We start from the raw sequence: 12899 nt of genomic DNA, 5'->3' as shown, positions 1-12899 counted from the left end.
GAACCTGCTGCACTTTGTGGCCTGCTTCATCATCACTTTCACTACTAGAAGATGAACTAGAGGCTGATGAAGGTTCTTTGATATCTGAATCTTTCCTCATGCTTCTGGAAGATGAATTTGACTCCGGTAATGGAGCAGTGATGTGTGAATGCTCTTTGATTTGGCTTTTTCTGTCTATACTTGAGTGTACTTTGGAATCTGCTTCACTGTCACTGCTGGAAGAGGATGAATCTCTTATAGATAGTGAAGGTGCTTTGGCATCCAGATTCTTACTCTGAATGGTATCCGAATAGACATCATGCCACTTTGTCCGCGGCTTTGGTTTAACTTTCACTGTGCTATCTTTATCAATTTCTAGCTTAACTGTGTGCTTGTCTGGCTCCTTATCACTGTCACTGGAATCGGAGGAAAACGAGTGCTCTGGTTTCACTGCAGGCTTGATTTGCTGGTCAGAGTTGGCTTTGTAAAGTGTAGACTCATCCTCACTGCTGTTTGAGCTGGAACTGGACACAGAATCCCGCTTGTGTTTTTTGGAAGGGGTTGCCACAGTAAGTTTTGACTTATTAGAAGAACCAATTATACTGCCTGACCTGGGAGATGGACTTTGAACAGAATCACTAAATTCAAATAGTTCTTCATTCTCCTCTAAATAACCAGGGTCTGTTGTGTGTGGTGACCATGGCTCAGAGGTAAATCCAGGCATTTTACTTTTGCCTTCTAGTGATCTTTGTGGCACCTCTTCTTTTGTAAGTATTGAGAAATCAGTTTTCTGTTGAAAAGGGTCCTTTGTCACCTTAGGAGCCTTAGGCATTGTGTGGTGCTCTTTGAATTCTTTTTCAGATAGTGAAGAATCAGAGCTTGAAGAAGATAGGCTTCTCTTTTCCTCTAGTTCAACAGGATCTGGGATGGGTTCAAACTCCATGTTGTGCCTATGTCCAGCAGTAGTGTGATCTCTGCTATCATATAGTCTACCCTCTGAATTGCTCTGATGTGAGCTACTTTCATTTCCTGAATCTTCAGGAGTATATTTAATATTCTGAGCCTCACTAACTTCACAATCAATCACTACATCATTATTGATGCTTTCCGGATTGCCACTGACTACAGTATCATAGTACTGTACGTTGCCATGTTCTCTGTAGTCTACAGTGGTAAATGTGACTCTCCTTTCCCTGTGATGTCCCGTCCTTTCTAGTTCCTCTCCAGTGGAAAAAGCCTCATTGTCATATTGTGTTTGTTCTACAGAGACTGCAGAGTTAGTTTCACGGGACCGTGTATTGATGTTCTTTTCGGTGACTCTTTTCCAAAGAGCATCAATACACGGTCTTGCAAGGACTCCAAGGATAAAGGCAATTAGAAATGTGATGAAAATAGATAGACACACAGCCAGTGCCAAGTCAGACTGAGTAACTGCTCCAGCTCCTGGACTTGTCCCATTACGTACACTCTTTGTGGGGCCTGCTTGGATTATGTATTGGCTGGTTTCAGACAAACTTCTAGGTTTTCTTCTTGCACCACCTATTTTACTGATTTGGAGGTTAAAAACAGACACAACCTGTTTTTCTTTAGACACACACACATACAGTCCCGTGTCACTCTCTGTGATGTCACTGATGAGCAGACCACCATCAGACTGGTTCACAGACACTTGACCATTGGGCGTCCACCACACTGAGTCTGGAAAAGATCACATTGATATGCAGTATTATCAGTTTAAATTGCTAAATATGCATTAAACATTTTTGCATCATTTTGATGTATTACCTTCTGCTGAACAGGACAGCAGTATCTCAGAGCCCCTGTGGACTGTCACATCCTGATGGAGCTCTGGGATGTTACCAGTACTGAGGCAGTTCAGTTCATCATCCTGCAGCTGAAGCAGATCTCTGCCTGAGAGGGTGGATGGAGAAGCACACATGATGCTCCAGACCTGCAGGCCTCTGTTGCTGTCAAAGGCTATCCGCCGTCTTAGACTGTGCATCCTGCAGTCACACTGCCACCTGTTTCCAAGCAGCCTAACGTCTGTTCCAATGTTTTGCAGGGTGAGGTACATTAAAGGATGGATGCTGGTCAACATGTTGAAGCTCAGATCTAGGACCTTTGAGGGCAATATAATATTTATGATGAGTTTGACTGGCAAAACAAATTGCAATTTAGATATTGACATTATCAGTTAGTTAGAGTAGGCATCAAGGTTTTAAGTCTAGCTTTTGAACAGATATCTGAAAAACAATCACCTGTATTTACACAAAAAGGCCCCAAAATACAAAAACAAACAACAACAACAACAACAACAAATGGTCTTACTTTGAGCTGTGGTAAATCCTGAAACATCTGTGGATGGAGACTTGTGATGAGGTTATGTTGTAAGTGTAACTCTTTCAGTTGCTGAAGATGGCTAAGTTCTCCCAGTCGTAGAGTTGAGATCCTGTTGAAAGAGAGTTGCAGAACCTCCAAGGATTCAATACCCTCCAGCCCTGAATGACAAAAAATCAGAGTTGCATTTAGAGATTACTGGGTAGCTCCCATAGACAGCAAGACATGTATTCTGTATTCCAGATTTTCAGTAATAATAACAAGTTTGTCTGGCTCTTGTCCTCTCTGTCAATTTGCTTGCAGGTCTGCCATATTAACACGGCTGACATTATATAATGTGAAACATAAGCCTCAATCAGTGTGGAGCTCATCAATGAAAAACAAAATCAAATTGTTTTGTTTTCACAATGAATAGTGTTACAATATGTCTATTTTTGGCCATTTTCTGCTGGCTCCTCCTTTTCAGTAGAGACAATCTCCCTGAGACTGCTGTGCTGAGGAAAAGCACTGTGGATCTGTGCTTCATTAGAGAGGCACTGGTTTTGTGATCTGAATACCAAATAGAAAAGGGTCTATGATTGTCAACAGAGCTCTTGCTAAGTAAATAGGCGGTCTATACATTCCATTAGAAGACTTATAGTGAATGCTTTCCTTTGAAACACTCACGTGTTCAACCAAGGAGAAAGAGGAGAAACATGACAATGCCCAGGAAAAGTGGCATTGTGTGATTCACAACACTCCACAATTTCATTGTACATGTATAATGACACTAAAGGGCTGTTCTGTTGTATTCTATTTCCACCTTTTTAGGGACTGGTTGGAGGTTGTACAGGGGAACTACGTGCGGTGGTTTATTTCTGCCTGGAGCAAAGTACTAAAGATAAAGCATAGCAGTGGGGTGGTTTGTTTATATGAAAAGAACAGTAACTGACATGCATAAATCTCACAGATTTATTACACTATGGACTTTGAGGTAAACCCACCTGAACATGGTGGCAAGGTGGACCAATCTTTCCAGTGTGACTCATGGACATTTCTCAATGACATTCCATGAGGAAATTAAAGGTGTGCCTTTAAGGAGTGTGCAACTTTACCATTATATATTTTTACCTAATATTAAAGATAACAATAAGTTATGGCCCAATTAACTAGTGTGAACAAATTGTCTCATAATCTGGAAGTCTGGAATCTGGAAGTCAGAACACTTTTAGATGTTTACAAGAGACTTGCACGACTAGTTCCATACTGAAGGTTAAATTTAATATGTCAGTTTTTCTACCACCTGTTTATGTTCCACCCAAGATAACAGTCAGCCATAGTCATGTAACCAACCTCAAAATGTACTGGGTGTGGTTTATGAATACTATGTAATATTGTTATATCGCTGCAATTTGCAAGACCAGTATGTTAGGATGGGTTGCTACTCATATTGGCTGAGAATTGTGCTGATATTAATGTCTAATATTTTGTGATTGTAGTTTGTAGGATTATTAAATTCTGCAGTATGTGCAAGTTCAACAGAATTGTAAAGTACAGTAAGTATATTTACTAAAGCACTGTAATGAAGAACAGTTTTCAGGTAGTTTTACTTTTGCTTGAGTCAACCTTCTTCTCTTTATACTTAGATTTCATTACATTTTTGTGGGAAATGTTACACTTGTAGTGGATTGTTATAAACAAATGGTTGACACATTAAAGGAAAATCTTTAACCTTTGATCCTACTGTAAAACGAAAAGTGGCTTCTTACTCTGGGAGACGTATTTTGCTTACATGGTTTGATTCCCCTTACTAGGAAGGTTTTCTCAAGAGAGTGATGTCTTTCAGGATGATAATATCAACAAAAAATGTGCATTATGGACTCAAAATGACACATGAATATTAAATGGATGTTAACTAAACTAATCACCAAACAATTCTGGAGCAACAGTGTTAGAAAGCATGCGCTGCTATCATCATTTGGACACCAAATGATATGATGGATTTAAAAGTAATGATTTTTCATCCTTCCAATAGATACCTGTGCCTTGAGTTTTACAGCAAAAATTAGCTACAAACTTAAACTGCTGCTAATGTTATGCACGATCTATTCGTGCTAAATTGTACTTTTTATCATTTTTTTCCAGTTCTTTCTTATTACAGCAGTTTAAATATTTTCCCTTGCATGAGATGAAAGTTTGATGAAAATTCACCAGAAAACACAATTCTTCTATAGAAGATGAGTGTTGTTGAAGCACCGGGAAATACTGCACTGCATATATAATGCTAAGTGATATTGAAATCTTTTAAAACACCTGCAGATTCACCTGGCAGTGAAATTACTTTTAAATGAAATTAATTACATTTTTCAGGTTTTCAGTTAGTGCTGACTGGTAGCAGTTTTTATCCGTGTGAAAATGTGTATGTTTATGTGCTTTGACAGTGTTTTATTTATTAGTTTACAACCATATAACACTGACTCACCCTCTGGGAGTTGGCGTAGCTGATTCATCTCAACAGAGAGCAGCTGCAGGGTGGGGGCCCAAGATACACATTTCCGTCTGGTCCAAGGTCTTGAGCGATATTTATCTCTAAGATGTTGACCACCGAGGTTTCTTCCAGTGCACAGGGACAAACGTGTGATACTGTTGTTTCCCAGCCACACACTCCTGAGGTTATAATGTGGCTGGTGAAATGTTACAGATTTGAGGAGGTTATGAGAAAAGTCCAGCTCCGTGACAGAGTCCTGGATGTGCTGGGGCACCGAGGAAAGGCCAGCTGAGGAACAGTTCAACAGGAAAGCACTCTGACAGGTGCAGGACTGCAGACATGCAGGTGAGGAAGAGGAGCAGAGAAGCGAAGACACAAGGACTAACACAGCGGCCAAAAAAGGCCCCTGCGGTGCTGCCATCACAAGCTGCCCTGAGAGTACAGATTGTCACATTGCACTTAGAAATAAATTAAAAAGGAAGAACTATTTTTGCTTCACAGATAGGTTTAAATTAGCATTCACGGCAATAAAAATGAAGCTATTACATGAACATGAGGTCTACGTTATAATAGGTGATGAGCCCAACCTAAACACTATGCAATCTGAATATGTAAGTTTATTTTTTTGAAAGACAACCTAATGGACACACATCTAAAAGTATTTATATATTTACCCATAAAAGGTTTTTCTCTTTTTCAAAAACCTCGGGTTACGCTCATCACCAGTGATGGGTTAAAAAAAGGTTAAATATAAAAGTAAACACACAGTAAATGAACTGAAGACTCACCTGTGCATCCACTCTTTGCCAAACTGACATGAAACCTTGTGACTCTTCACACCCGGAGAGCTTTACTTCAGCTGTCTCAAGCAAGTTCTGATCGAAGTCTGAGGTGTATTTTGCTGCGTCTAGCTTAACACGTCCCTGCCCAAAGAAGCTGCTCTGCGATTCATACAATCATTTACACATCTGGTTAATGTCTTACTGTCACAGTCTTACTGTGATGGTGTAAGTTTATGGCGAAGACCAAACCTTCATACTTTGCATTCTATTAGACAATAAAGCGCTATAATGAGGCGCAGTACGCTTTTATGGTTTTAAATGACCGTGGGCGCATTTACTGAAACAATGATAACACTTTTCACATAGCAACACATTTCTTTATTGAAACAAACATGCCAATGAAACGTTGGACAAATTTCCAAATAAGGCTGGTCGCAATATATTTATTTCTTCGGTTTTTCTTCGATCAAATAAGCTGTTCTTTCATGACAGGCATGAAGTCTGTGCTCTGAGAACAACTATTGACGTTAACATCAGTAATCGTTAACATCAGTTGACAACAGACAAGACAATCCAAAGCAAAGTCAAATATTATATATTATATTGCACAAAATTCAAACAACCCCATATAGGTTGCACCCACAGTAGCTGATGAACTAAAATTCTCAACATTTGCATTAATCTGTAGCAGAATGTAGTGCACACTGTTTTTTCAATATTGTATTCTTCTGTTGTTAAAAAAGCTTTTGCAACAAAATTAAAATATTACACATATATCTAATGATATATAGTCCCTTGTATATCCATTGGCACGTGCATGATAAACAGCCCGAGATATGCAGAAAGAAACCTACTCTGCTTTAGCATCACTGGATGGCTTAAAATGTATCATGTATAACAATTTATCATTAACTCTGTGCATTGCATTGCCTGCAAGTTTTACATACATCATTACAGTCGTGTAGTGTCTTCCACATGTCAGCTAATATGACAGAAAATATCACACAGCTGCCCGGAATAATGAAACGGCAAATGGGATCTTAGACAAACCCCATGTAGGGTTTTTATATTATTAATACTGGACGGCAAGCCAATAAAATAAATATTGTATCTGCTTATTACTGCTAAAGGGGAGTGAAAACAATAATAATACCAATAAAGCATACATGAGACACTACATGTATAAAGGCTAATTTACACTATCTCAAAAACTGACATAGATTTAACTCTGTCTTTGCAGAGGATTGAAGGAAGAACTATTTAAAGTTTACATTTTTTGATCTTGTTTAGCGCCATCTTGTGCCAGTACAGAACACGACATCACCGGGTTGGTTGGTTGCTAGGGGTGCAACAATACTCGTATCGATATTGAACCATTCGGTACGCATATGTATCGAACAATACAAAATTGTTTATTTATTTTATCAACTTTCCTTCTGACGATGCTGTCTGTGTTGAGCGCTCAGTGGATCTGCGCTCGACAGTGCAGCCTAGGCGGAGTAGTCGAACGCAGATTCACTGAGCGCAGGGCAAGCTAGAGAGACTGACTCTCGTTGCAACATGGCAAATTGAACCTCCCCCACCCTCATTCAGATCTGGCGTTTGGAACTATTTTGGTTTTCATGTGACGTATGACCCTGAAGGTAAGCGCGTCATGGACAAAAGTAAAACAGTATGTCGGATGTGCCACGCAATGCTCAATTACATTGGTGGGAACTAGTGCGTTAGCGCAGTTTGCTCGTTAACGTGTTGGCCGTCCAGCCCCACGCACGGGGCGATCCGCGGTAGCTCGTTAACGGAGATTTGCCGTGTTGTGGCGTTAACGTCAGTTCAACGAGATTAACGCTGACAGCACTAGTGGGAACACAACGAATATGACTGCACATTTACGCCGACATCATCCTAGTGCAAAGACAAGTGGAAGCAGACAAAAACAACAAGCACGCATGCTACAAACTTTACCCGAGTCATTTAGACAGCTGTTAGCACATGATTCTCCTTATGGGGACCTGATATGTTTAATATGCTGCTGAGAATATAGCCCAGAAGAAGCGTATAGTATAGCTTTTATTTTGGAAAGAGCCATTTCCCTGTAATAAACTCTCTTTTCCAAAGATGAGTGATTCCTCAATCAGATAGATGTATTTTTTTTACTTTGTTGTTTCAGCAACATTAAATTTAAAAACTGTACTTTTGAGTTAAAATATATATTTACAATTTTAATAAATGACAAATTAAAAAGGCATGAACATTTTTTTTGTATCGAAAAAATATTGAACCGTGACACCAAAGTATCGAACCGAACCGTGAATTTTGTGTATCGTTGCACCCTTATTGGTTGCAGCTTATAGACTTACATTAGCTTATGTTAGCTAACTAGTAACCAGTAACTCAGGTGAGAATAAGGACACTAAAACTAAAAAGCAGTCTAAGGGTATCACTTTTGTGCTGTCCCTGGCTGCAACAATAAATTTTATCAAAAAAAACAAAAACAAAGCTATATTCAGTTTCACTTTCTGTCTCTTAAGCAGTAAGTGGTTCCCTTGTTGTTTGGCTAGCTGCATTGAAACAGTAAAATCCTCCTGTTAGGCACAGTAGGTGACCAACACTCGTTTACAAAGGTTTATAAAGCACTTTATGAATGAGGACTGTGTGGAGGAGACCCTGTTTGAGTCAGGTGACAGGTGGTTCACCAGACCGACACGCTGCTGTCCGATACCACACCGTTTCTTCAGTAGGTGAGTGTACCTAGAAGCACAATCAGCTGGCAAAACAGATGTTTGCAAGATGCAATCAGCACTATTTTTGCAATAAAATAGTCTCTTTTCCTATGCACATCCAAACAGTTTACAACACAACATACATAAAAACATACATAAATTTTATTGCATAAATTTGATCGCATGTTGTGGCCTTTAACTGATTGCGCTGCTAGGTACATCTGGCCAGACGAGGAAAAAACCTGAGTTTCTAACACCAGCTTGTTGGTCTGGTAAAACAACCTGTTACTTGACTCAAACAAGCTCTCCTCCACTCAGTGCTCATTTAGAAAGTGCTTTACGAACCCAAACATTACAGATAACAGGTGGATTTTCCTGTTTCAATGCAGCTAGCCAATTAACGAAGAACCAATTACTGCTTTAGAGACAAAAAGTGAAATTGATCAGCATTTCCTTGGTTTTTTTTAACATAAAATGCATCATTGCAGCCAGGGGCAATAAAAAAGTGATCCCCTTTGATCCCTGCTTTTTTTGGTTTTAGTGTCCTTATTATCACCTGAGTTACTGGTTCTGTGATTAGTTAGCTAACATAAACTAATGAAATGCCCTGGTGATGTCATGTTCTATACTGGCACCAGATGGCGCTAAACATTTTCAAAAAATGTAAACTTGAAACATTTATTTCTTAAATCCAGCTTCCCAGAGAGAGTTAAATCTAGTTTTTGAGAGTAGGGCTCCATAGTGTACATTAGCCTTTGTACGTGTAGTGTTTCATGTCCTACTATATAGAAGTAACATAGACTGATATCATCTCAAGTTGGCAAATCTGCAGAAAAACAAAATACTACAGTTTTTATCTTTGGCCAAGTGGCAAAAATAATAAGAAACACAGAATTTGACACATGACCCACAGAGATATTATGCCCAAGCCATTATGAATGTCCTATATATTAGAGCTCCACACTATCAAAAATAAATTTGAAAGTGGTTTATCTGAATTCAGTGTGGACTGATTGAGATGCAATAGCAGATTCCAGTCCTAGTGAGCCTTCTTACATGGGTTATCTAAAGTCTGGCAGCCCATGTTGGTAAATTTCACCCGCACACGGAACAGAGTTCCATCTTCACACATGCAGAGCTTGTACCTCTCCTGACCTTCATTGAAATACAGATCTCCTGCAGAGTTAGGAAAACGCGTGGCATTGAACATGACCGATCCATTGAGCACGATGCTGTTCTCCTGCGAAGACAAATCATCATTACTCATCGATCTTCTGGCCCTTTACTCGATCGGCTTTATTGTAGGAAAAATTCCATACTCACAGCCCTGAGCTCAATGTTTCCACCCATTTTGAACTCGATTGTCCGACCCATGATGTTGACCCCTTCGTTACCACGAATGATGGCAGAGTCTCCTTTAATGTTCAGGTCAGATGCTGCATTACTGGTGATCTAAAAGTCACAGAGAGAATATGAAGTTTAGAATATAATGTTATGAACAGCAACACAAGACTGTTAACAAAAAAGTTAAAAGATAAAATCAAATAAAAACGATACTGTGAAAGACATTTTTAACGAATATTTTTTCCTCCACTTATTAAATGTGATGCAGCATGGCTGCAAATATCTCTTAAGGCTACTGTATTTCCACTAAGATGTTTATTAGACAGTATAATGTGAAAATAAATAGCACACTATGTGCACACTCTGTGCTGGGCCTTTTCCAGCTAGCCTGGATGAGGAGGGAACCCCCCGCTCAGCGCAGCCACATGTGCCTGAGGTGTGACCTGGGCAGTTAGCCAGAGAAATTTGCTTCCTCTGTGATGCTGGCAACTTTTCCATTTTTGGCTTGTGGTAATACAATTGTGTTCATTGTGGTCAACTGACAGTTTCTTGTAGATCTAGTGGCATTTTTATCAAAAGTTTAATCATTTACAAAAGTGTACACAAAGGTTTATTGTTACTAAATTTAACAAATATGCATCTTTTGACATCTTCAAGTTAAAAATTCATAGAAAATAAAGAAATATAAATTAAATCTTTTTTTGCATGTTATTCTAGAAGTTTAGAAAGTTTAGGAAAAAAGTAAAAAAATAAATTTTTCTAGCTTTAGCTGTGTTTTTGGAACCTGCGTCACAAATATGTCGCAAACATATTTGTTTGTGATTATTTATTCTGAATCTTTTGAAAGGCACCACTGCTTGGAATTCAGCTCTGTTACGAATTTTCTTGAAACTTTGTTTAGCAGCTTTGCACACCTGTTTTTTCTGTCAGGTTCTCTCAGCCTCTGATAAACTGGAGTCATGGTGAACTGTAAACTTTATATCCCTCCATAGACTTTCTAGATTTTCAGATTTAAATATATTTCTTTAGAATAGTCCAGTTTTGTTTAAACTTTCACATGATGTGGCGTCTATAAATGTTTAGATCTGAAGTAGATTTGTGAAAACAACTTTCACAAGGTTAAAAGATGAATTCATAACTGAGCCTTTCTTCTGTTTACACTGATGAAGTTCAGCATCTTCATGGGGACTTTTCCATGTTCTGTAAATATGCTGTTTTGCTTTACCTTTATGGATTATTAGCTAATGTTTGGTACAGGTTATAAAACACTGACAGGACTAATGAAATACTTTGTTATTGCACCCATCAGTGAGTTACTGGAAACCGTACACACCCTTTCTGTGGAAGCTTTTTTAACGCTGAGGACTTTGACTCCTTTGGGCAAATGAAACTCGTGGTTTTCAAAGTCAGTGCTGAAGAATGTGGTCTGGGTCCGAGGGTCTGTGAAGGATATGCCGACATCACTGACGATTGAGGTCTTGTCCTTTTCTACGCTCAGCTTTGTAGTGCCTTGCTGGAAGACTACCTGTAGCAACACATGTTAAATAAAAGAGGAGAGTTTTTAATGTGTGCGCATTATGGGCTTTTCTTGTCTTTTTATCAATACTCAGCTTTTACTAAACTCTGTAACACACTCTGTATTGCTCACCGGGTTGTTGTTACCAACAATGACCAGATCCTGGTCTTTACGGCCTCCTACTGTGCTCTTGTGCAGCGGGTGGACAATACCCATGTCTGCTTTCTGTTTGAAGCGCAGCAGGCCACTCTCATGGAACTCCATACTGTCGCAGCCATTCGGACCGATGCGGATCACTGTCCATATAACCAATGTGATCTGTGAGGCGACAGCATGCACAAATTATACAGATCACACACTAAAAAAAAGCAACACACAGACAAATACACTGATGTTTTAGGTACTCACAATTAAATTAATTAAGGCGAGGAGGAAGAGGATGATAATGATGCACACAGCCATGTTTCCTTTGCGTCCTCTTAGCCCTGTCTTATGAAGACGCTCTTCCTCTATGGGTACATAGCCTGCTTTGAAATTACTGTTGTGCTCCTTGTTGATAGTACGGCGTTCTATGGCTTTTTCTCGCATGGACTTCTTCACTGGCCCATTGGAGCTTTCCTAGAAGCCAGAAAACAAACTCTGAGGTCTAATGCTTACAGTCTTAATAACAAGTAATAACATATAATAAAAAAACTGTAATCTATGGTGTAACTGTCCCACATTTACCACGTAACTCTACTGAATTACTTGAAGTACCTACTGTTTCTAAACGTAGACACTTAAAATGTAGTTATAGCAAGAAATGGTAGTAACAATTAGAGAAACTAATTATACTGTAAGAACTTATAAATAAGAAGACCTATGAGTATTTTAACGGAGAAAGAAATGAAAGCTACATGCATGCATTTTTAAATTAATTAACACCTTCATGTTGTTTTAATGGAAAGTAAAGACAACCTTTCCTCTTTTTACAATGTAATTACACAGTTGTTAGGGTGTATTTGAGAGTATCCACTCATAGGCCTAATTTTATAGCTTTAGAGCACATATTGATTATTGAGATTGGTTTACCCAGAATCTCACGTTTACGCACCAACTGTTGTATTTTCTCGACTTTCTTTTCTTTTTGAATCGCCTCTACTTTCTTTTTAGGTTTAAATTAAAGTTTTTAGTTCCTCCCTGTTTTCAATGTCCTCTCTGCATCTGTTAAATACCCGCGACAGCCTGTCGCTGGCCATAACTAAAAATAAACTGTACTCATTTTGGCAGCAAAATGGAAATAACCTGCTCTCCGCTGTATCAATATTACACAGCTATAGTTTTATTCTCTTCATAGTGTTGTAATAAATTCGCTGTCAAACAGCAGGTCTAGTAAAAGAATAAGATTTTTATTTATTTTCCATATGACGCTTTCGCTACCCATAGCAGAGGCTACTAATGTTTTCTGTTACACTGATATTCCGATAGAGCCAAGACAAAAGCCCAGTATGCTTTTTTTTTTAAATTAATCCAGTTTATATTGCGTATTATTTAGAAACATATATATAAGTGTTCCGTTAACTAAATGCAAAAAAGGCGGAGAAAAACACAAGAATAACAAGAAATACAGAACATAACGGACCTGTTCAGACGCCATGTTGACCCTCCCTCTTCTGCTTGCTGAGAGTTCGGAGCAAACCACTTTTCACAGATAAAGGGGACAGTACTCCATAATGATTATGTTTTTAGTTGTGGACTGAATGGTAGTTGAATAT

At 38.8% G+C, this 12899-nt stretch overlaps 1 protein-coding gene across 1 annotated transcript; it reads right to left on the bottom strand.

Moving 5' to 3' along the window:
- Positions 1 to 8751: 8751 nt before the first annotated feature.
- On the bottom strand, positions 8752 to 12817 carry sgcb (sarcoglycan, beta (dystrophin-associated glycoprotein)). Its single transcript, XM_005732306.1, has 6 exons — positions 12767 to 12817; positions 11554 to 11763; positions 11278 to 11463; positions 10963 to 11154; positions 9609 to 9737; positions 8752 to 9525 (listed from the first exon to the last, which is right to left on the bottom strand). Exons 1-6 carry the CDS (start codon positions 12779 to 12781, stop codon positions 9325 to 9327), a joined length of 933 nt encoding a protein of 310 aa, XP_005732363.1. The 5' UTR covers positions 12782 to 12817; the 3' UTR covers positions 8752 to 9324.
- Positions 12818 to 12899: the final 82 nt, after the last annotated feature.

Source organism: Pundamilia nyererei, unplaced genomic scaffold (assembly GCF_000239375.1).
Source record: "Pundamilia nyererei isolate P.nyererei 1_Seehausen unplaced genomic scaffold, PunNye1.0 scaffold00046, whole genome shotgun sequence".
NCBI classification, from domain to species: domain Eukaryota; kingdom Metazoa; phylum Chordata; class Actinopteri; order Cichliformes; family Cichlidae; genus Pundamilia; species Pundamilia nyererei.
This window is presented reverse-complemented; position numbering and strand designations above follow the sequence as displayed.